Below are 25495 nucleotides of genomic sequence, written 5' to 3'. Positions count from 1 at the left end.
GCGAGCTGGAGTACTCTCCACTTGTTTGGGCAAGTGCAGCGTCAGCAACTCTCAAGAAGCTCGATGCCTTCCAGGTCAAAGCACTCCATCAACCACCCTTAACAGTTACTTCCTATGTCACCATTGCACAATGGCTGCAGCATGTGTCATCTACAAAAGACACTGTATTTATTAGGCCAGGTTATTCTGATAGTATCTCCTGTATTTGCAAGTCTACCTCCAAGAAGGAGAGCAGATACCTGGGAAAGAACACCACCACCACCAGATTTTCCTCCAACTTGCAGATACATGGGAAAGAACACCACCACCAGCAGATTTTCCTCCAACTTGCACACCGTCCTGACTTGGAAGTATATCAGCAGTCCTTCATTGTCACTAGGTCTGAAGTTCTGGCATCCCTACTTAATAGCACTGTGGTAGTCTCTTTACTAGGAAGACTACAGCTGTTCAGGAAGTACACCATTAATTTCCCAAAGGCATGAGAGATGGGCAATAAATGCTGGCCTTGACAGTGGCTCCCAGATCCTGAAAATAATTTTCTAAAAGGTCTCTAAATGTTCAGTAAGTTTTGCATTTGTTCTAAATTCAGAGAATAGAGTCCTATTCTACTTAAACTCTATATCAAATAATCTTCTCATTATGGGCATCAGTCTGGTGAACGAGTTTGTATCGCCTCTTCTGTGGCCAATGTATTCTTTCTGGACAAGCGGACAAAAACTATACCGTACCCTAGGTGTGCTCTCCAAACAGCAGGAAGACTTCCTTTATTCTTGTGATTCAAGCCTTGACAAACAATATACAAAGCTTAATGCATTGTTAACTGCTTGCTGTTAACTTTTGAAACAATAACATCATTTATTTGTCTGTAACTTTTATTAAAAAAATGCTGTAAATGATTTCACAACTTCATTACACTCCATCTGCCACAACCTGCCCACTCACTTCACCTGTGTTCTTTTGATTTCTTGCTGCTGCTTTGGCAATATTACACTTGGTCCTCTTGTGCAAGGCAAATTTGTAAATCGATAATTTCCCTTTAATGAATTTGATTACACTTCCATCTCCATGGTATTTCTAATGTATAGAAAAACATCTCTAAGGGGTAAATGGGTGTTAATAACTGGGCATTGGTGGATGGTGATGGAGAATGGAAACCAGTAAAATTCAGAGTTTTGAGCATGGTTATGAAACAGCAGTGAGAAACGATCTTCAGTTAATGGAATGCCAGCTTTTACACCGTGAGCACTAGAATACAATGAGGTCGAAGTATTGCTATGACTACGTAAATCCCTGGTTAGGCCTTGGAGAATTTCTGAGGACCACATTTTAAGAATCTTGGAGGGAGTGAAGCAGTGATTTGCCAAAATAGTACCTGAACTCCACGGGATAATTAAGAGGAACTACAGATTTAGAGTTACATTTCCTAGAGTTTCTGAAGCTAGGGCTAATTGGTTTATATTATGGGGATCCCAAAGAGTAGATAGTATCTATTTCTGCTGCTTGGGCAGTCTAAAACTTGAAACTTAAACTTAATATTAGACAAAAAATCTAAAGTAGGACACAGATCAGACACACATTCACTGAATGTGGAACAGGCAGTTGGGGAAGGGAGTGGGCTAAAATGGCTTGCTTCTGTTCCTAGCTTACGATAACTGGGTAGAAGAAAAACATTTTGGATCTGGGCCAAGCAGTGGGATTCTGCTCTCTGTGATGCAATTCTTGTATTGCCAAGCATGATTCTTCTAATTCCTTGTTGTCTGTTTTCTATATTGGTGCGAAGGCAATTTATTAAGGAATATTATGGGGCAAATGTGGATGGCATTTATCAGAAGAAATGTTATGAAGATTTGATCCTCAGGCTTGTCCTTTATCTATCTGGAGAATTATTTCTCCCCAGAATAATTTTCTGGTTGGCTGTGGTTTTTACTTTTCTACCTCTTTCCCACCACCTCCACCTCATTAGTCCTTGCATGGAGATATTGGCACCCTGAAGACTGTGCTGCTGGAAGGATTTGCTGCTGTGGAAGATGCAACTACGCAAAACCAACGAAGCATAGACCAGAATTACCTTCAGCTTCTGCGCCGAAAACCACTTGACCCAAAGAGTGAAGCTCAGCTTAAGGTATGTTGCTGTTTTATGTTGCTAACATCGGCCAATTATATCATTCAGTTAACTCATAAAGGCAAATCTCATGGGTTCTCATCTGGTTTCACCTTGGCAACAGATTTTCTTTTTATTATGACCTGGAAGGGAACTGAATATATACTTAAAAGGGGGAAAAATCTTTCTTCTGAAAGAACAGGAGCATGGAGTAAATAGATGATTTTAGAAATTGCTGGCACAGACATGTTGCCTTTGCTGGGAGAATCTAAGTGCAGAAGGTATTTCTTGGAAGGTTTAAATGTTAGAAAGATTTGATACTCGGCTAGTCCTTTATTTCACTGGAGAATTACTTCTCCCCAATGTCAGGGAAACATCATCTGTGATGCCCTGTAGTTCTTGATTGTGAGTATATCTCACACAACTTTTGAGGAGAATACAACTGACAACACTGAGTTGCACATTTAATCAATAAGTGCCCAAAGCAGTTAGAATGAAGGTCTGACCCAAGACAAGGAACATAGGTTGCATTTATGGATTAAGCCATCCGAAAACCTCCAGAACCTGTATTACAGTTTGATTGATGACTAGGTAAAGTTTGTAGATTGTGGCTGCTACTCTCTTGCTGTACCTGAATTAAGATTTGGAACTGGTATCTGATTCTGGCATTAGGATGCACTACCTCCTGTTCATCAAGGCTTTTCCCATTTGTAAGTTATGGCACAGTCTTGTTGACTGACATGTCTCTTGTTTCCACCATCGGCCTGGACTGTTAACCACCTTCATGGTGTAATGTAGCTGTTTTGAATTGTTCTTCAGCTATGTGTAACCAAGCTGATTTTTTAAAAAATTAAATTTCATTGATGGAAGAAAAGTAACCAAGAGGGAGTTGAATGAATAAGCAAAGAATTTGCAGGACTCTCGGGAGAGGGCCGGGGTGTGAGGTTACCTGGTTCGCTATTCCATAGAGTTAGATGGGGCATAGCAGGTCGAGTTGCTGGCTTCTGTGCTATAAATATTCTGGTCTGTAGGGTTCTGTTCTTAGCCACATCTCAACTGGTTGGACACCTTTCACTGATTTACTTCATTGTTTACCTGGAGTCTAGCAACTTGCACAGTGTCAGGTTCTTCATTCACTTCAACTGTAAACATGCAAAATGCTCGGGCCTTGAAGTCCAAGTTGTAGATTTTGCATACTGGAGTTGAACCACACACTCCTGCAGACATTGGATTAAAATAAATTCGTGGAAAGTGTTTGTCGCTGAAAGACTGGCATTTATATTCACTGTGCATAGTTGTCCAAAGAAGGAGGTAGTGGGTGGCAGTGTTCTTGAGCTATTTTGCCTGGTTTGATGCAATTGAATGTCTTGGCAGGACTGTTAAGGACTTCATAAGTGTAGGGCCTTGGAGTTTTATCTATGGCATGTTGAGAAAAGGGTGGCAGATCTCCTTTCACTTTTACAGATGCCAGTTCTTTCTTTCATTTCTGGGTTGTTTTCAACTGAATTCAGATCATGAAACTGCCATAGTGGGTTTTGAATGTACTGACTCTGGGTGGTTAGGCCTCCTTGGACTGGCAGTTCAGTAACATACCACAAATAAATTATGTTTTGCTCCCTTAAAGGTTAGCCTTTGCTACTGTAGTCAGGGCCTTTACATCACTGACAAAGTGCAATGCCAGTTTTGTGCAGAATACTCTAAAAGAAATGAGATCAGACAGGAAATGAGTGAATATTACCTCAAGTCCAAACCATAAATTCAGTATCTTGAGACACAAACTTTCTGTTCCACTGACCTTCAGAGGGATACTTCTGGCCAGTCAGAATGCAAGAATAAAGTAGCCTGAACCTGTTACGGAGGACTTTTGTGTAGAATCCAGTAATGTATGGAAGTCATTTAGCTGTTAGCTCTTTTATATTTTCTAAGCATATTTTTCTTGGTCTATGAATTTGATTGAAGAAAAAGATTAAAATGACCTGCAAGACCCTTTTTGATTTGCAGGAAATTCGCCGCCTACATCAATATGTGAAGTTTGCAGTACAAGACGTTAATGATGTGCTGGATATGGAATGGGAGCAATACCAGGAAAAGAACAAAAAACACAAGTAAGGGGGTTGAATGTGGACTTTGAAATCTGCCTCGGCTTTATAATATTGTCAGCCATGACTCAGGGTCGGGCAGTTTTCAAATCTGCCCTTCAGAGACTTGTGCAAGTGGAAGGTGTCCTGCACCTTTGGAAGTGCAACTGCTTTTTGGGTGATGTAGGCAGGGCTTTTAAATTAGCGCTCTGCCTGACCCCTTTGGTGAAAGTAAAGTGATATTAAATTTATGAAAAGACTTATGTGGGGGGGGGGGGGTGGGAGGTGGTGAGGGGAGGGTGTTGTTGGAGGGGAGAATGATGAACAGATTATCTGATCATCCTTTTGGTGTTTGAGTGCAAATTGCCAACTGCATTTCCTGTGTTATAACAATAAATGCATATTGTAACTGTTTGACTGCAAGGCACTTTGTGATGTACTGAGGTAAATAGTTATGTGGATGCAACTATCTTCAAATCAGGAGAGACCCATGCGCTATCAGCAAAATCCTGCAAAATGGTTCTTGAAGTCTTTTTTGTGGGTCAGTCTGACTATTTCCCTTTTATGTGGTGTTTTGAGCATCATGATTGAAAATGCCATCTCCTTGCTATTGGATACCAGTATGGTGGGAAATACATGTGAAGATTAGAGAAGGAGAGATGCCACAATATTGATGTCTTTGCATAAACCCTCTCCAAGGCAGTTACTGACATTTTTTTGGCTACCCTTGATGCCTCTATCAGAATTTTAATGCTGCCAGTGAGTTGTGCTCTAATTCTAGGAACAAGTCAGCTGACCAAAGAAATACATTACTGTCATTAGAGGAAACATTTGTTCACTTAACTAAAAGTTATTAAATAGCTTAACACCTTGATTATAAAGATGGCTATTTGGTCTCTGAGTTCTGGGGTCTCAGACTGAAAGCCTGTGTTAAACCTTCTCAGTGCCTCGCTATGCTTTTGAGAATATGAAGTCAGAACTGTGCACATTACTCTGTATGGTTTCATCAAGGTTCCATACAAACCTTGTTTGGTGATTGTCATCTTCGTATATCATTATTTGAGGAGGATTTGTGTGGTTCACCTTCACTGTTATCTAAACTTCAACTGTTTCCTTCCAGGCACTTGCTTTTACCAGAGAGGGAAGTACTGTTTAATGCATTGGCCAGTCATCACGAGATTATTAACCAGCAGGATAAGAAGATTAATGAGCTGATAAACAGCTTGCAGAATCTCCGCATATATAATCAGACCTCCAAGTGGTGCATGCCCAATGACAAATTTCTGAGTGACCAATGGTATGTTTTCCAAATGTTCTTGTTAAGAATATTACAAGTAAGAGATTCTCAGTGCTGCATTAATTTATCACCTGTGACTTGGACAATTGTGCAATCATCCCTAATTGTGAGGGATGAGGGTTCCAATTTCACTCCAGAGCACATACTCCAAGGCTGGTTCACTGGAGTCCTGAGGTTATGTTACACCATCAAAGGTCCTCTCTTTTAGATGAGATGTTAGAAATTCTGTCTGGCTCCTCAGGATAACACAAAAGATCCTAGAATCCTATTTCGAAGAAGGGAAGGGTAGTTCTTCCCAGTGTCCTGCATTACATTTATCTTCAACTTCAGTGAAACAGATCCTCTGGCCACTATCTCACTCTTGTTTGTGCGACCTTAGTATGCACAATTGGAGTTCTAAGTTTTCACCATAATAGCACTTCACTATTCTTTTAAAGATCTTGAGCTGTAAAGCATTTCGGTCATGAAAGGCATTGTATGAACAAAAAGTAAAATCGGTAAGTGCTGGAAATGCTCAGCAGGTCAGGCTGCATCTGTGGAAAGAGAAACAATAGTTAACATTGCAGCTTAAAGACCTTTATGAAAAAGGCTCCGACAAAGGGTATTTGACCTGAAACTTTAACTTGGGTTCTATTTCCACAGATGCTGTCTGACCTCCTCAGTTTTACAGCATTGTCTGTCAGATTTCCAGCTTCTGCATTTTCTGCCTTTTTTGTCTTTTATATAATAGACAATAAAAGTTGTGGAAATTCATTTAAAAAGCAACCCTTCACACCTCATACCCTCCTAAGAGAAGTTAACCAGCCATGATGTTTTCTGGATTTTGCTTTGCACAATGATCCGAATGTTCCCTTTTTGACCTTTGAGTAGATGATAGGGGTTTGCCATGGAGTATTCTTTTGCCTTCTACAGTTTTTGAATTTCCAATAGCAAATGGCACGTCTACTGAAAGAGTTCTGAAACTTTCTTATTAATTGATAAATGGATCATTGAAGGAGAAAAACTCCTAACCTTGAGCCGATAAATGGAAGGTATTTTTCTTAGTCTGCAGTAATATTTGACCCATTAACCTCCTGACTTTATTCAGTATCAGCATAGCTATGTGTTTAAAACTGCGGATTTTATTATCCTTGTCAAGAAATTTCTCTGTCCTCGCATAGTAACACTAATTTGATTGGAGCGAGGAAATGCACTTCAGGTTATTTTTGTGGGTGGGTTGCTGATTCAGAGAAAGTATTGGTATCTTGGCACAGTCCCAGTTGTTACAGGCAATGCATTAGATGGATTTTGATCTCTGGATGAAGCTTGCTTTTTGCCCCTTGGCTTCTGAATTAATGTGTTTCATTTGGTATTAAATTTTGGGCATCTGAGATGCCCCCATCACAGCAGGTCTTAAAGAATATTGTAAATGCTGGTTGGCAGTCCTGGGGTGAATAAAAAAAGCTGGTAATATCCAGAAAATATTTGCACAGGAGACACCACTGCATCCACTATGTCTCTGCAGGCTCCAAAACATTTACAAACTTGTCTTCCTAATCGAAATATGATTCATATTTTGTATATTTAATTTGTGTCCCATTCAATTTGCATTCAATATGTTCCTTTTCCTGCAGCTGGAATACAGAGCTGGAGATGCTTCGAAATGTTCTGGTGAAAACTACTTTGGATTCAGCGCCAAAGCTAACACCAAGCAGCCCCGGTAAATCATCTGTGTTTTTTCTGACTTATTTGTGGGGACAGTGAGAACCACGTGGCTACCACATAGTTTATCATTAACACACCCAATTTGTATGATTTTGGGTTTGACAGCCATGCTGATTAAGCTGATCTATGCTGGTACAGCAACTGGTGTCACGTAATACTCTTCTGTACAAAGATCGGGTAATGCGAAGGAGGATGTTGTTGGGCAGAGTTGGGAGGAGGCACTTGACCTGGATCTCTGCTGCAGACCAAAGTCCTCTGTACTCCACTGGAAGCTGTGTACATTTGGATCACAGAACAGTAGAGGAAGAGATTGCCTGACTCCATTAGACGTTAATGAACTCAGCTCTTTGCTACAGTTTTAGCTGATTGTGTGCTGAGGTATTGCTTCTGCAGGAGGGAGGGGATTTGAATGGGGGATTGCAGGGGAAAGAGTTTTCTCCCCGGTATCGCAAACATAATGGATGTCACATATGATGATCATAAACCAATTTCCAATATGTTCCAGCTGTCAGAACTTTGGTCTAAGTCAAAAGGTTGTGGGTCCAAGTCCCAATCCAGAGATTTGGGCATACAATCTAGGTTAGTACTTCAGTGAAAACAATGTTTATTGGGTGAGAAATTATGGCGTATTGGGTGTTCGCCTTCATTAGTCGGGGTATTGAGTTCAAGAGCTGCGAGGTGATGTTGCAGCTCTGTAGAACTCTGGTCAGACCACACTTGGAGTATTGTGTTCAGTTCTGGATGTGGAAGCTTTAGAGAGGATGCAGAGGAGATTTACCAGGATGTTGCCTGGATTGGAGAGCATGTCTTATGAGGATAGGTTGAGCGAGCTAGGGCTTTTTTCTTTGAAGAGAAGGAGGATGAGAGGTAACTTGATAAGGGTGTATCATCATTGCATTTTGTCCAAAAAAAATTGCTTCAACTAGCAAAATAGTAATTAGAACTGTACAGTAGAAAGAGTTGCTGGTCAAAAGCAAGGTTGAAGAGTTTGGCTTTGAAAGGGATGGTTGGAGAGAGTGTTTTTGGGAGGTGGCCTGTTGGAGGCAAAATTACTGAAAGATTTACAGGTGAAGGTTGAGGAATGGGGTGGGGGTAAGGGGGGAAAATCTGGAGAGGGTCAGAGTTCAAAGAATGAAGGGTGTGTTCAGGAACGCAACATTGGTGGAGAATGCCAACCTAACGAACAGCAGGATCATGAAGGATGCTATAAATGAGCCTAACTTGTGTTAAAATCTGTTTGTAGCTGGTTTGCTCTTGTTAGTTTTACCACACTGGTATTCTCGTGTGCATGTGCAGATCATCTGGTGTAAAGAAAGAAAATTGTTTTTGCTATAACCTAAAGTCTTTGGGGTTTTGCACTGACAGCCAGTGAAGTACTTTTAAAAGTGTTTAGTTCTAAAGACCGTTTTGCACATGGAGTAGGATTCCAAACACAGCAATATGAACAAAATACTGAAAGTATCAACAGGCAGTCCAGGATCCGTGGAGAATGCAGACAAGTCAGCATTTCAATGTAGGCTTGTATTTTTTTTAAATCTCGCTCATTACTATCTGAGATGTACTGCTTAAGAGGGTAGTGGAAGTAGATTCCATTGGAACCTTAAAGAACTTAGATCTGAACTTGAGAATGCATGGTTATGGGAAGAAGTTCTTTTAATGTCTACTTGGACTCAAAGGCCAGCGCGTTTAATTATGTGAGCTGAAGAAGACAGATAAATACCCCTGGATTGACTTTTAGCTCATGATCATGTACATTGCCTTTTGTTATATCTTTTTTCATCATTTTCAGGCAAACTATCTCCAATGAAGCAATCTCAGCTGCGAAACTTCCTTTCAAAAAGACAGACACCTCCTGTACGATCTACTGCACCAGGTAATACAGGCCCTCTAGGAAAACTCAGTGATGTTGGAGAGGGGCTGGTGGTACAAATTTTCATCGTATTAGAGTAGAATGATGTTCGTTTCAACCTGATTGGCCAGTGTAGTGACCAGTATAGCTTGTGGGTAACTCATGATAATGTCTCTTTTGACATTGGCCAAGAAGTTGTAACCACTTTCAAAATTGGCAGTTTCCATGACTTAAGAGCTCTGCTTCGTTCTGGCAGAAATGACTGAGCTTACTTGTGGATTTTCACTTCAATAAAGTATGATTGCAAGGACAAATATGGGCAGAGCTCCTGGATGATTGTGGAGTTGATGCATCTAATGTGAACTAGTATCTGAACCCTTGCAAACCATGCCATTCAAATCCTCCTGCAGTGATCACTGCGCATGTAGTTGTACTTCTAGGACTTTTAATATAGGTCAAATCACCTTGTGCACTTCAACCCTCCTGATCCCCTTTGGTGTGGAGTTATAGCTTGTGTTTAGCACTGACTGCAGTTTATACTTGCAGGTCTGATTGGGATTAGAAACCCAACAGAAGGTCAATGGAAAGTTCTTAAAATACTATAAATAGCACATACCACCTCATTGTGTATAGTGTGAAAATCAAGTTCACACTAACGTACAATGCTGCAAATATTGAAGACAATTTTAAAATCAATCTTTGCTGTCTGTTATTCAAAAGGAAGCTCTCTGCTCTTTGTTTCAAGGAGAATGATCTGTGCATATGTAAATTATTCTCTCCTACAGCTAATTTGTCCAGGTCAGCATTTCTATCCCCAAAATGTTATGAGGAGTTGGAGGATTCAAATCAAACCATCTCTGCCTTGCCACATCCAGAAAAAGCAGTTACTCAGACTGAAGAACTGGAGGAGACACCATTCAGGCACTCCCCTGTTGCAAGGCGACCATCATTTACACCAGCACTGATCACTGCACAGTCAACTCCCTTTGGCAAAGTTCAGCCCCCTGTCCATTCAGGTACGTTGCACAGCTCAGATACATGAAAGAAAATAAAGGTTTTGCATTGCACCTTCCACCAGCTCAAAATACAAATTATTTTACAGGTAATAAAGTACTTTTTGATATGCTGTTGGCACATGGAAATGTGGCAGCCAACTTCAGCACAAGATCTTACAAATGGCAGTGAAATAAGTAACCATATAATTCTGTTTCTAATTTTATTTCATGGCATTGATGGAAATATAAATACTGCTCAGAGAGAAACCTCCTGATCTTTCAAACAATGCAATGAGGGAAAATCTGTGCCTGGGCAATTAAATTTATTCTATTTTTATACATTAGTTGTTCATGAAAGAAAGTGTGTGATGAACTATGCTATTACTAAAAATTTGGCTGAATTGAAGCAGAATGTCTTGGCATAGCGAACTATAAAGTCTAAGATGGATTTACCCCTTTCTCCTCTTCTTGACTTTCCAGCTTAGGAAGACACCTCTCTGTTTCAATGAAACTTTGCAAATGCTAACATCTGTAGTGCAGTTCATTAACTGTTTCTCATGTATTAGATGCTTTCATGTGAAAAGGTTTCAACATTGCACAGGGTTATAAGATTTTTGTTCGTATTAGTTGAGTGCAGGCATCTTTAAGTACTTGGAATTGGAGGGCAAAGCCTGCTTACACATCGGGTTGGTGGAGCAGCACCTCATTATTCTGTCTTGGGAGTCTCCAACCTGACGGCCTCAACATCGATTTCTCTTACTTCTGGTAACCTCTCCCCTCCTTTTGTTTTTTCACCCCCTTTTTTACCCCTTGTTTTCCATCATTCCTGTGGCCCCCCCGCCTCACCTCTTCTTCCCTTCCCCCACCCTCTTGACCTGCCCATCTATTTCCCACCTTCCCTTTATTCCATGGTCTACTGTCTTCTCCTACTGGGTCCCTCCTCCTTCAGCCCTTTGCTTATTCGACCTATCACCTCTCAGTTTCTTGCATCAGTCCCCGTCATCCCCCCCTCCGCCACCCACCTACCTTTCCCCTCTCACCTGGACTTGCCTATAACCTGCCAGCTTGTGTGCCTCCCCACCCCGTACCTTTTTATTCTGGTCTGCCCTCTTCCTTTCCAGTCCTGATGAAGGGTCTTGACCCGAAGCATTGACTGTTTATTTTCCTCCATAGATGCTGCCTGACCTGTTGAGTTCCTCCAGTATTTTGTGTGTGTTGCTCCAGATTCCAACATCTGCAGAATCTGTCTCTTATTTGAGGACCTCCCTTTTTTTTGCCCACCTCAACTCCATTCAATTGAAAACTAGTAGTTTCCTTAAATTTAACAAACAAAAGAGTCAAAGTATCATTCTGCAATGATTAAAGTTTCATCATTTACTATATCCCACAGTAAAGTAGATTTTAACCATTGGCTGATTCATTCAAACAGAAAAAGCTGATGGTATTAAACCTGTATATTTGATTTGGTTATCTTCAGTTCTATTTTAATGCACCTCTAGCTGGTGTCCTGCCTTTCATTGGAGACTTCAGTTCATCGAAAATATAGATGGCAGTATTATGACTTGTGTTTATGTGTGACCTACGAGCCTGGTGATCAGCATTAAAATGACACTTTTCTTCAAGTTTATGCATGACCAGGCCCATTCCCCCACATGGAGCTTCCAACATGCTAAGGTCTCTCTCTACCTTTCTCCAAGGCTCTTGTGCATCTCTAATTTGTTTTATTTTGCCCTGTCCATTAGTTGTCTTTCTAAACTCTCTTTCCTCTTTTAAGATGCACCTGAAAAATCGGTATTTTGACTTGGTACAGCTTGCTGCCAAATTCTGTTTTGTAATCACTCCTGTGAAGTGTCACAGAACTTCTGATAATGTTGAGGGCACTACTGAAAGTTAAAATGTTGACATTTTAATGAATTTGGTTGTTATATTAATTTGTCTTCATTCCAATTACCATTAGTTCCAAAGCCAACAGGTAAAATGGTGAAGCAAGGAGTGCTTGTTCCTGAGAAGCCAATTACCAGTGTTCCTGCTGCCCAGGCTGCTGCCCAAGCAGCTGTTCGGAGACAGATGACTAATCTGACAGCAGGTAGAAAACTGCAGACTACTGACATGGCGTTACTGGGGAGGGAGGTTGGGTAGTACGGACAACTTGTGGGTTCCATCTCGGTTTGGAGGTCATCATAAATGTATAAAATAAATTAAACCCCATTTAAGTATCACAAATATGGTGCTCTAGACTTCATCTGGCTGTCATAAGGTGGCATCTCTCTGTTGCATTGCTAAATCAAGGCCTGCCTGTCCCTCCAAGTAGACATCAATGATCTCATGCTTGCGCTTCCTGGGATGGACAAATAAATCAATAAAATACTGCATCATTGTGATTGAATACCAAGACCTCAAGCCTGGAGTAAAACTCCGTATACCGGGCATCAGTGAACCCTGCCCTCCTATGTGCTTCTGAGTTTTGGACTACTGAAGGCATTGGACAAATACCACCACTTCTGTTTCTGCAAAATCCTTCAAATTCACTGGAAGAATAAGCAAATCAAAGTCAGTGTCTTCCCTAGCACAATATCCCCAGCACTGAACCCTAAATTACACTCCATTGTCTTTGTTAGGCAGACCACATTATTCACATGTCCACTGCCAGAAACAAAATTCAGAGCTCCATCATAAGAAGAGGTAATCAGATGGATAGAGGAAAAGTTTCATGGATTTTCTCAATGCCTTTTTGAATAAAGTGCAATGTTCTTACTGATTCATGGCAATACTTGGTCCAAGACCACTTGAAGCATGGAAGGAGCATTATGAATAGCACTAACTTCGAGGCCATACTTTGGGAGAACTGAGATACTCAGCTTAAACAAGTGAAGGTGCAAACCACCTCACAAACTCTCAACCCATCATGCACCACCTACCCCGTCTCTGCTATGGACTGCGAGTTGCACATTGACTTAATCAGTCATGTTGGAACCCATTGAGCCAGAGTCAAAGCAAGTCATCCTTGATCCCGAAGATGCCTAAGAAGGAAAAGACAATCTCAAAATTGTATGATTGGCTTTAATGAAATTTGGATCATTGTCATGAAAGTTGACTATATAAATGTATATATTTTTTAAAACCATAAGTCGGTGGTATTGAGGAAGGTTAGATGTCTAAGCAGTGGCTATTACAGTCTTGCCTCCAAACATCTCTTGTGCTTGTTGCTCATTTGGTATGTCCTGACTATAGTGTTCTGGATATCTGTTGTCTTGTTCCTCCTTCAGATAAATTCTAAAGCAGAACATCAAATTAATGGAGATTGAAACCTTATTTGTGCCCCATAAGGCCTATATATTTTTGACTGGATCCGGGGATGTAGAGGCAGTCTTCTGTTAATATGCATATGGGGATGGGGTGCAAATAATTGATTCATAAGCTTTCATAAATAATGCTGACAAAGGCATGTTCATGCTGGCTTTTGGTGATCATGATGATGGATAGCTGCCTGAAATTCACAATTCTACCACCAATTGATGCCAGAAATTATACAAGATTTTGACCTCCGTGATGGTTAATGTCATGATAAAGTTTGCTTTGGCATTGAACCTCTTCAAATGGCTATTTCCAAAGCTTTTACACAATTAATTAGTTCAGAACGTGTCGTGAAAGATGGAATGTGAATTGCTTAATGATCTGAATAGTAAACTTGTACATTTCAATAGTGACTTAATTTAAAACTCAAGTCATTTTGACAGAATTTGACACTGAACCCCAAAAGAATATATTGGCTTGTGATTTAGGAGTTTTAAGGACCATCCTAAAAAAGAGGTACAAAGGCTTAGGACCTTGACTGCTCTATGTATGCACACTTGTGAAGGGGTGATGAAAAATGACCTTGTGCAAGAGATCAGCAATAGAGGAATGCTGGGTTTTTGAGGTGGAGGAGGTTCAAGGGATAGGAGTGGGTGAGTCCATGTAAGGAGTTGGAGAAAAAAATGTAGATTTTAAAATGAAGTTGTTGCCTGACAAGAAGCCCATATGGAACAGTATGTAGTTCAGGATGACTGTATAGAATGCACAGCACATCTTGCATACAAGATACCATGCTGTGCAATTGGAATTGGCTAAAGTTATGGTAATACAAGTCATTGTAACTTAAGCACGTGTGACCACATTCTCCATTATTATAATCTTTAGATGTATAATATTAGCAACTGTAAAATAATATCTTATTGCATGATTATTTACTTTGAATTGTACTCCTTTTAAATTTAGTTCCAAATGCTTCTGTCACAGAAGCTGCAGTGAAGAATGTTTCTCATGTAATCAATGCGCAAGTGCTGAAAGAAACAAACCAACCTCCAAACTTGTCAACTATCATAAAGTAAGTTGCAGCATTTATTCTTTGAGAGAAATAGACGGAAATGCAAGTTAATGGCATTGCTCAGCTGGAATTTGCTTTTTTTTTCAATTTTAAAAAATGCCCTTTCCAGCAATTAACATAACTTTATCACTTTTGTCCCTTAATACCATTGTTCCACATAAATATCTATCATTTTCTGTTTTAAAAATTTTAATTTATGTTTTTAGGGGAAAAGAATTCCGGATTTCCACGAACTTTCATGATATCACCCTAACAGCTTAACTTTAATCTTGTGCATCCTTGTTCTGGATGGAAGAAATTATTCCTTTCTATCTATGCTAACAAATCTTTAATAATCATCTTGCAACTTCCAATGTGATCACTCCTTTATCATCAATATTTTAGGGAATGCAAGTCTAGTCCATATAACTTTTCTTTATAGAGTAACCCTTTTAATCCTGATACCACTGTTTGAATCTGCACTGCTGCCTCTCCAAAGCCAGTATATCCTGTTGAGCTGGGGTGCCCAGTAGTACTCTGAGTATAGCAAAATAGAAACCAATGTACAAATAACCTTTTTTGTTACATTGGTACCTGTGACTTTAAATCCCATTTCCATTATTTCTCAGCTTTTTTTTTTAATCACCTCAGTTGACTTTGTCTCCGTGGTTTTCTCATCATCTTTTGAGTCACACAGCATATAAACAAGCCGTTCAGCCCACCACGTCCATGCTGACCATCATGCAGTTATCTTCATTAAGACCATTTACCAGCATTTAGTCTTTGGCCTCCTTTGCATTGGACATTCAAGTGTTTGCCTAGATAATTAAATGTTGTGAGAGTACCTCTCTCTGTCATCCACTCTGGCAATGCGTTCTAAATTCCAAACAAGCTCTGGGTGAATAAGTTCTTCCTAGATCCCCTCTGAACCTGTTACCCCTTATCTGAGACCAGTGTCCTCTAATTTTAGGTAACCTCTGCCATGACAAAAGGTTTATGACTATCCCCCTATCTATGCTCCTCGTTATTTTGTATACCTCAATCAGATCCTTCACTCTGAGTAAAAGAAACCCAGCTTATCCAGTCTCTCCTGTCTTAGTGAATCTCCTCTGCACCCTCTCCAGTGCACCAACATCCTTCGTATAGTGTAGCAGCCAGAACTGTACTCAGTGCTTCAGCTGTGATTTACTCTTAGTTACTCCAATATTCTCTTTCCAGTTATCCACAAAACTCCACTAAATTTCTGAGGCCTGTACAACTTCCCTAAACTGGGGTGGTTAAACTGAGTGTTTGCAGCATTTTCTGTTTTTAAACTCCAATTTCAGATCTGCATTTTAATTTTTTTTTATCGCAAAGGGTTGCAAAGCTTGTTACAATAGAAAAGGTTGCAACTATTCCACTCAATTGTTTCATCTTCACTGTTCATTTCAGTAATTTAGCTTTGAACTATTGGAATAAAATAATGTTAAGGGTAATGTAAAGCAAATTTTTACTTTTCTATCTAGGATCTAATTCTATCTCTGAGAAGCTCTTCAGTCATTTAAGCACAGTCAATGATTGTTGTTTGGCATTGCAAAACACATACATTGCTTTTTGTGGAACCTATGCAAAGTCTAGGTTAAGTTGCTTTGGTTCGCTATTGGTTCCAAGTATGGCAATGCCATAACTTTAATGTTCTTGCATTTGATTTTAAATCTCACCATAGTTTCTCATTGCCTTATCTCTAATAGCAAATCTGCTTTCCAATTCTGGCCTCTTGATCCTGATTTTTCTCTCTCCCCACTGCCGCCATCATTGGTTTCTGTTCCAGGTTCGATAACTCCCTCCCTAAACTGTTGTACCAATTTGTGTCTCCTTCAAGCATTCCCAGAAATCTCACACTTTGGCCAAGCTTTGAGACACCTGCCCTAATGTACCTCTTTGTGTCAAACTGTTTGAGAATGCTCCTGTAATGTACTTTGAGAAATTTTTCCTAGATTAAGGACGTGGATTCAAATTGTCACAGGTGAATGATAACGATCTAAGTTTAGGATTGTGCAGAAATTCTGCAATTGAACTTGGACTTCCAGCCTGTTGGTTTTGTTGAGAGTCATAGCAGATGCCTGATTAATATTCAGCTTTCAGCTTTTCCTGTTGATTCAAATATGAACCTATCTTTCCATTTCTTTTTCCAACTATCACGATTTTCCTCTTGTAAAAATAAATAGGAATATTTGAAATGTCTTCAGTGTTGAGTGAAATAGAAATGACTTGAGAATTGGCAGAGATATTTTGGGTGCAGTATCTTGTTAATCCATGCTGTTTGCTCTCTCCTCAGCGCATCTACGCCAGTCTCAGCTGCAGAGGTTATTCATCAGGACTTAACAAAAGTGCCCTCAGACCAGATCAAACCAGTAAAGCTACCATTTATTTACTGATTTAAAAATCTGTCTTGTACAATGAACTAATTTTTTTGTTGATTTGCACTTCTTGAGAGCAGGTTATCACTGTTGTTAAGCCGCTGAAAGTCATCACCAGGGGTGGGGCTGGCAATCTTGTGACTGTATAACATTGGTTTGGGGGTGGGAAGTCCTTGATGGTGGCCATCCAGCAGTAGGGGGGGCTGATTTGGCATTTGTGTGTAGTCACTTGGAATCTGAGCTGAAGAAACAGGAGGGCATGTTGAATGTTGAATCTTGAATCTTCTTGCCTTTCAATAGGATGATGATTGACCTGGTTGTCAATGAGAAATGCAAAAAGGTGTGGTGGGAGCAACACCAGCGTACCTAAAGCAGGTCACTGAAAAGCCACAGCACGGAGCTGTATATGTGCTAAACAGCTAAGGCTTCATGCAGTAGATGGAGCTATGTATTTCAGCATATTTAGTAGCCAATTGAACAGTTAGTGGGAGAAGGAGGTTCTAACCTTAATGATGGTGAGGCTCAGCATACAGGTGCTGAAGACACTGGGGAAGCAATTCGCTGCAATTGGGATGAATAATCAAGTTTTCACAACCATCGATGTAACTGGTCCTGTGATATTGGAAATGAGTTTGAAAACTTTTAGCACAAGCCAGGGCTAACAAACATCTAGCAGGATGGGTACAGTAGATGGAAGGTGGACAACAGCAAAGTTGGGAAATACCATTCATCCCACAGTATTGGATTGCCTGGCAATCCCACATGAAACTGCTGCTGTTTTCTGCTTAAGTTCCACTAAGTGAAGAGGGTTTCTGGGGACCAAAGCAAATGTTAAGTAACTAACAATGTTTTTTGCATTAATTGAGTCTGGTTAATAGTTTTAAAGGGTGTTTTATATTTGTATGTTTTGGCTCCCTTAATTTTTAATACAATTTGAGTTATTTTTATTGTTGAACTTAAATAGTTTATATTTCAATATCAGTGACTTTCAGCAACATTCGTAGTTTTTGACACATTTGACAGCCAACTAAGCCAGTGATGTTGTTTAGCCAGCTGTCAAGTTTTTCAGTTGGTTCACTGGTGAAGCTTGTTCTGCCACTTCCTTTTCATCAACTGACGGCGCTTGTAAGCACAAGGCAGCACAGGCCCTCATCAGTGAGTATCAGACTGGCACTTTACAGGAGGTTGATGTGCTTCACTTACTAAGTTAGAGTTTCTACTCAAAATTGCAGGGATCTCAGATAAATGCGATGAAGGGATCTGCAATGGCACCCTCTGAAACTGGATTAGCTCCATCAGAATCCTCGTCATCATCTGTAAAAAGTTTTACCTTCACTGCTCCCACAGGTAAGGAGAATGAGGTTTGCTGAGGGTCTGCTTTCATTTGCCACTAGAGAAAATGATCTGTAGTAATTGGGGTGAGGTGTGTAGTCAAGTCTTGTGCTTTGTGGTGAAACAAAATAGGAGCTTGAGATAATTGGCAAAATGGTAAATCTAAGCAAATGCACCAAAGTTTTACAGAATGAGATTGTACAACCTGAGAGTCCATAAGTCCTGGGAACTGTACAGATAAAAGATGAAATGTTCTTCTTTAAGCCTGTGCTGGACAGCGTTGGAACAATGTAAAAGGTGGAAGACAGAGGTCAGAGTGTGATGGAAAATTAAGGTGATGGTACTGGGAGACTTGCAGACTGAACAGAGGTGTTCTGCAGAGTAGTTCGCCAGTCTGCATTTGGTTTCTCTAGTGCAGAGGAGACCACGTTGAGAGCACTGGATGCAATACAATAAAATGGAAGAAGTGCAAGTGAATTGCTGCTTCAGCTGGAAGGACCTTTTAGGTCTCTGAGAACGGAAGAGTTAAAAGGTCAGATGTTGCATCTCCTGCCTTTGCATGGGAGAGTGTAATAAGAAGCAGAGTAATTGCCTGAGATGGAAGAGTGGACCAGGGAGTAACTGAGGGACTGGTCCTTTTGGAATGCTGAAAGAAGATGACGGGAGGAATATGTAGCTTGTAGTTGGAGGTGGCAGAAATTGTAGTGGATGATCTGTTGAATGTGAAGGCTGTTGGGGTGGGAGGTGAGGACAAAGGGAACACATCTGTGTCTTGGCTGGAAGGAGAAAAGAGCAAAAGTTTGAAAAATAGAGATCCCTGTCAATTATGGTAGTGGGGAAGCCACGATTAAATGGAAAGGAAGACCACTTAAAGGCATTTATGTGGAAAGTCTTGACATCACATCAAGTGCAACTGAGATGGAAAAGGATTCTCATAGAAAGGAAGGTAGGAGAAGATGTAGTTGAGATAGTTGTGTGAATGGCTTGTATTTGATGTTGGTAGCTAACCTATCCCTAAGACGGAGATAGAGATGTCAAGAAAGAGAAGGGAAGAGTTATGTGGACTATGTAAAAGTGAGAATTGTGGAAATTGGCAGCAAAGGTGATAAAATATTTCTAGGGCTTAAAATTTGCAAACAAAAATCTCCTTTCCCCGTTTTGATAAAAGTTGGAAAACAAATAAAACTGCATATGCCAGAATCTGAAACAAAAACAGAAAATACTGAAAGGACTCAGATCTGTGGAAAGTGAAAAGAGAAAGATAAGGTGGCCCTTCCTCAGATGGAGCAGGCTTGAGAGGTCAAGTAGTCTACTACTGATCCTAATTTATACAATTGTGTGCATATTGGCTATTTCCAATCTCCGAATCATGGGAATTTTTGAAAATTAAAGTTAACACATTGACTATCTCAATAGCCACCTCTTTTAAGATCTTGGGATGATGGCTCCATCCATCAGCAATCTTTGTTATCAGTTAAGTCAATGATAATAAATAAACAGATTCTGATTTTCAGTTCCCCAAAGTTGTTTTCTATAAGAGTTCACTTTGTAAATACTTTTTTTAAATAGAAGCTACTATCTGTCTGTTTTTGCAATACCAGCTAGTTTTATTTTAGAATCATAGAATTGTACTGCATGGAGACGGGCCATTTGCCCCAACTCATCTACGCCAGCCAGTGGGTACCCTTCTGTAATAATCACATTGCCCAGCACTTGGTCCATAGCTCTCTATGCCTAAGCAATTCAAGTGTTCATCTAGACACTCCTTAAGTGCTGTTGACCCAGCTTTGACCACTCTCTCAGGGAGTGCATTCCAGTTACTTGCCACTCTGGGTGAAGAAGGTCCTCCTCATATCTCCTCTAAATCTCTTCCCCCTTACCCTAACTCTCTATCCTATAGTTTTATCTACCTCTGATATGGGGAAAAGTTTCCTGCAGTCTACCCTCTCTATATCTTTTATATACCTCAATCATGTCCCCTTGTAACCTCCAGGGAGAACAGACGTAGCTTCTCCTCGTAACTGAACTGCTCTATCCCAGGCAACATCCTGTGAATCTCTTTTGCACACTCGAACTAAGGACTGACAAACATAACCTCCTTACTTCTGTATTCACTGGTCCAACAAATGAAGGCCAGTACCCATATGCGTTGCTGACGTCATTATCTTCATGAGTTGCCACCTTGAAGGATCACTGGACTTGTACTCCAATGTCCTTCTGTTCCTCAATATTCCGAGACCCTACCATTCACAGTGTATGTCCTAGTCTCATTAGTGCTCCCAAAATGCATCACCACACATTTGTCTGGATTAAACTCCATCTGCCATTTTTCAGCCCATTTCACCAACATATCAACATCTCTCTCTGTAGCTTTGGACTACCCTCCACACTATCAACAGCTCCGCCAATCTTCACGTCATCTATGAACCTACTGCTCTTGCCTTCTACATCCACATCCAAGTCATTCACATACATTACAAACAGCAAGGGTCCCAGTACCAATCCCCGTGGGATACCACTGGTCACTACCATCCATTTGCAAGAACAACCCTCTGCCCGAACCTTCTGTACTTGAATTTTTCCATCTTTATTAATTTTATTTAGTCATTCTTGCTTTTTTATTTAATTAATCACAGATGGTGTATCCTTCCTTTAGAATCTATTCAAGGTATTCTGAAGAATGCCCCTATAAATATCTAGCACTCATCTCAAGAATTTGACTGATCCCTTACCCTAAATTGCCAATTTACTTTCACTATCATGCCCTTATAATTGCCATTATTTCAGTTTAAAATATTAGTCTTAGGCTCATTCTGCTCTCTCTCTCAAACTGATCTTAAAATTCACTCATATTATGATCACTGCAACCTTTGGCTGACCTTCATTAATTAAGCCTATTCCTTTGCACAAGGAACTTTGAATATGCAGCCCCCAGGTATGGGCTTCTTTTAAAATTTATGTTACATCTCTTTATTCTTCTAGAATATACCCCTTCCTAGTTTGCATGTAATTTAATTGGCTACATGTCTCTCCATTTCACCAGTTTTGATGTCTGCTGCTATCGTTTTCAAAGCTTGGATCCATTTGCTCTGTTTTGTGATTCATTGTGTGTATGCAGTTGATTTCTTTGGACCAGTAGCTTTGGACAATATTACTTTTAAGCAAAGAGAGTATTTACGTTGCTGGCTTGATTTGATTTTCATTTACCTTGTAATTTGCTGATTGGAGCTGTCTGAATAAAGATAGAATGCCACAATTCTGAATCACCCCTAGCAGAAGTGATTTTCTATACTAGAAACACACACGCAGTGGAAGAGCAAAGAGGGTTCACTTCAATGTGTTATGTTCTTAAATTTTCTATCCATATCTGCTTGATGGTCTGTATGTAAACAATATTAAACAGCATCTAAAGAGCACGGTATTCTTCCTTAACCAACAGTGCTAGAAAGTCATGGTCATACAGCATTGAATCGCAGCTTATATCCCACTATGTCCATACCCACTATGAAGCATTCATCTATGCTACCAGTTTTTCCTCTTGGATCTCCACTGATGACGACCCCTCCCAATTTGTCTAATACCCACCTAATCTGGGAGCAATTTACAATAGTTTATTTACTGACCCGCCAGCTTGTCTCTGGCATATGGAAAGATCTGTTGATCTTTGGTCATCTGGGACATTTACTGTACAGAACAGTTGTCTCATTCATTTATTAAATAGTACACCTGCCTCACTGGTTTTCCATAATTATTTACGAAAGATTCCTTTCTTTTTGATCTTTTTTTCTGTACAGAGGATGATGGAATCAGACACTCTTAGCACATTTCAAAAGAATGTTTGAATGCACCTTAGCCTACAACGTTAAGACTAAAAGGTGAAAAATAAGATTTTTCTCAGTTGCATTCTTTTAGCTGGCATGAGTACAGTGGGCTGAATGGTCTTCCGTGCCATAAAATTCTGTTTCTGAGATAGCCGCAGATATCTGAATTACAGGTTCCCCCTTACAACCCAATGTACTGCTGATTCACTGGTTCCTCACATTTCACCCCACCATATTACAGTTTCATTTTATCCATTTCATGCTGTTATTTCCCTGAATTTGTTGTATATGCTGAGGTCAGTCACTCAGAATTAATTTGTCCTTTTGACAGGGGGTCAAGCACAAAGTCTTTTGAAATCTGAAAATGTTATTGCAGGAACCCCTGGTCCCCAAAAAATCTCCTCGTACCCAGGAGCCTCCTCGTAAGTAATTTTTAAGTTTGAAGAATATTTACGTAAATTGGGATCGTACATGAAAAGTTTGAAACTTGAAAGCAGAAGCGGGTTAATCAGTTGTTTTTTTTTGCTCATCAAAATCCTGTTTGTCTTCTAATCATAATTTGTGAATGTGCTGAATAACTGGTGGTGGTTTCTTTGTTTATGTGCCACATGGCAACTGTGGTGATTTCTTCCCTGAAATGTGACCATGCTGGCACATCTCATCTACGTTATTGAGGCGTCAGTGGTGAGTCCCACTCTCATGCCCATGTGTCAAGTGACAGCAATAGCAATCCCAATCCCTGATTTAACATGGATGATGTGGTGATACAGATCTCTTTCTGAAAAGCGTCTGTTGGATACATTCCCAATTGGGAAACCTTCTCTAATGTTATTTTTCTCTTGCAGTGGGTTTCATTTTTCAAATCCAAGCACTTCGTCATTAAATGCTTTGAATGACATTGCACTGGGTAAGTCCTGGGTTATTACTATCATTTTACGCACTCCTCACAGTTTAACGGAGGTTTATTTTAGAGATTATTTACTGAAAACTTTATTTCTCAGAATTGTAAGCTCCTCAAGACCACCTGTAGGTTTTCTTGGGACTGTTATATTCCTTGTATATTTGTATAGAAAAGAAAACTTTCTGAATTAAACTAAATTGAAATGTTCCAATTTTCTATCAATCCATTGTCTCGAAACGTTTTCTGTTCTGTAGGGACACCTGGAAGTACAAAAGAAACTTTTCACACCAGCTTCGGAGTAACTAAGCCTGCCTTTGGATCTGGTGCTGATGCCCCCTTTTCCTTTGGGACCACAAAGACCATCCCTAGCTCCACTGCTGTATCTGCGTCCACTTCTTCTGGCAGTAGTGTTTGTACGTGTTCAGATCAAGCACCAGAGAGCCAGCATGCAACTGGAACACCCACTGAGCCTGCTACCCTTGGTACAGCAAGCCAAACAGAGGTGCAGCAGTCAAGAGCTGAACTCCAGCCATCCAAATCTGGGACTCGATCTTCCATGACAGAGTTTCAGGCACCTAAAGTCCAGCTGCCTCAGCAGCTGCCACCCAAGCTCGAGGTGGCGCAGCAGCAGCTGCCACCACCCAAACCTGAGGCAGAGCAGCAGCAGCAACCACTAGCCAAGTCTGAGCCAGTACTGCAGCAGCTGCCACCGCCACCCAAGCCCGAGGCACCATTCCAACAGCAGCAGCAACCGCCACCCAAGCCTGAGCCAGCATTGCAGCAGCAACCACCATCCAAGCCCGAGGTGGCACAGCAGCAGCTGCCACCCAAGCCTGAGCCGGTACTGCAGCAGCAGCTGCCCCCCAAGCCTGAGGCACAGCTGCAGCAACAGTCACCATCCAAGCCTGAGGTGGTGCTGCAGCCCAAGCCTGAGGTGTCACAGCAGCCACAACCACCTAAGCCTGAAAACATTTTCTTTCAGGGTAGCACTGGAGGAGTCACAATCGGCAGCTTCTCTGGTCTAGTGGTCAGTCAGACGGATGATGCCACCAAATTGGATAAATCTCTACAGGGGAATTTCAACTTCGCACAACCGCCTAAAACCTCAGTGGCACCTCCAGCTAGCTTGCCTTTTGGGAATACCTTTCCATTGGCAAAATTAGATTCCACAGAAGTAACTACAGCTGCATCTGTTGACACCAAGCAACCTGGGCCATTGTTTTCCTCCGTTCCTATGACCAGTGCCGAATCTTCCAGTTTACGTGGCAGTTTGCCATCAGCACCTAGTAAGTCCAGTTCCACTTCTAAGCTCAACAGTTCCGTGCAGAGTGCTTCTTCTGTTAGCCCAGCAGGTACTGTCTCAGGTTCAGCCTTCACAGGATCATTGGGCTCCTTGGCTTCCGAATCTGCAATTGTTCCTGAAGCTTCAAAGCTGCCTACTCCTGAAGAGAAGAAAGAAATTGGCAGTAATAGTCTCTCTATTTCAAGTTCCTCTGAGAAACCAACTGTGGAACCAAAAAATGATGCATCAGCAGGCACGCCAATTAACACAGGAATTACAAGTACACCATCCAGTCTTGTTTCACCAGCTGCAACTGTGACTAGTTCCTCTGCTGTTCCACCTGTAGCCTCTATAGGTGCACCAGCTGAAGCAGCTGTTACAACAGAATCCAGCCAGGCTTCAGCAGCACCTGTTGCATCATCCACTGTTTATCCTCAATCTACTGCTGCCATTGTGTCAGGGAGCAGTGGTACACCTGTCAGCACCAGCGTTGCTATGTCACCACAGCTCGGGACTTCTTCCCAGCCCAGCTTGGCATCACTCTTGGTGTCCCCACAGGTCAGCTCCAGCGCACCCGTGGCCATGTTCAGCCAAGCTGAAAATAAGGATACATCCTCAGGACTAATGCTCGGGCAGCAAAATTCCGCATCCTCTCTAGCTGTCGTGGTAGCCCCCCCAAGCAAAAGTGATACCACCAACTCTCCTTTTACTGGTGGTAGCTCAGGAGTCAATTTTGGAAAACCATCCTTTGGCCAACCTAATGCTATAGGCTTTGGGCAACCTGCTAGCACCTCCAGTGCTGGGTTCAGCTTTGCGCAACCAGCGTTTGGATCGCCATCAGTGTTTGGTCAGCCCACTTCTGCTGCACCATCGGCACCAAGTGGCAGTCCCTTCAGTGGTCCCTCAAGTGCCAACGCATTTTCATTTGGACACCCACCTTCCAGCAGTGGAGTAATGTTTGGGCAATCAGGTGCACCTGCATTTGGACAGAATGCCAGTTATGGTCAAGCTCCTGGTTTTGGATCCAGCACATCGGCAAATCTTGCATCTGGATTTAACTTTCAGCCTTCAGGTAAGAAAGAGATTTGTTTTAACATCAACATGGGAGGCATAGATAGGGTAGATAGGCAGAGTCTTTTTCCTAGCGAGTAAATGTCAAATATTGGAGGGCATAGGTTTAAGGTGAGAGGGGGGAAAGTTTAAAGGAGATGTGCGAAGCCAGTTTTTTTACACATAGAATGGTAAGTGCCTGGAACACATTGCCAGGGGAGGTTGTAGAAGTAGATATCATAGCAGCACTTAAGAGGCATTTAGACAGGCACATGAACAGGCAGGGAGTAGAGCAATACAAACCATGCGCAGGCAGATGGGATTAATTAGACTAGCATCAT

At 41.1% G+C, this 25495-nt stretch overlaps 1 protein-coding gene across 1 annotated transcript in view; it reads left to right on the top strand.

Moving 5' to 3' along the window:
• Positions 1 to 25495, top strand: part of nup214 (nucleoporin 214) — a 98010-nt gene that overhangs the window by 44027 nt on the left and 28488 nt on the right. Inside the window, exons 17-29 of the mRNA XM_052037469.1 lie at positions 1964 to 2122; positions 4103 to 4206; positions 5300 to 5476; positions 7090 to 7175; positions 8970 to 9053; positions 9815 to 10045; positions 11982 to 12110; positions 14282 to 14390; positions 16687 to 16762; positions 18001 to 18115; positions 22253 to 22343; positions 22767 to 22828; positions 23077 to 25176. Coding sequence (XP_051893429.1) covers positions 1964 to 2122; positions 4103 to 4206; positions 5300 to 5476; positions 7090 to 7175; positions 8970 to 9053; positions 9815 to 10045; positions 11982 to 12110; positions 14282 to 14390; positions 16687 to 16762; positions 18001 to 18115; positions 22253 to 22343; positions 22767 to 22828; positions 23077 to 25176 — 3523 coding nt within the window. The remainder of the gene's footprint in view (positions 1 to 1963; positions 2123 to 4102; positions 4207 to 5299; positions 5477 to 7089; positions 7176 to 8969; positions 9054 to 9814; positions 10046 to 11981; positions 12111 to 14281; positions 14391 to 16686; positions 16763 to 18000; positions 18116 to 22252; positions 22344 to 22766; positions 22829 to 23076; positions 25177 to 25495) is intronic.

The sequence above is a fragment of the Pristis pectinata genome, chromosome 23 (assembly GCF_009764475.1).
Source record: "Pristis pectinata isolate sPriPec2 chromosome 23, sPriPec2.1.pri, whole genome shotgun sequence".
Taxonomy (NCBI): Eukaryota; Metazoa; Chordata; class Chondrichthyes; order Rhinopristiformes; family Pristidae; genus Pristis; species Pristis pectinata.
This window is presented reverse-complemented; position numbering and strand designations above follow the sequence as displayed.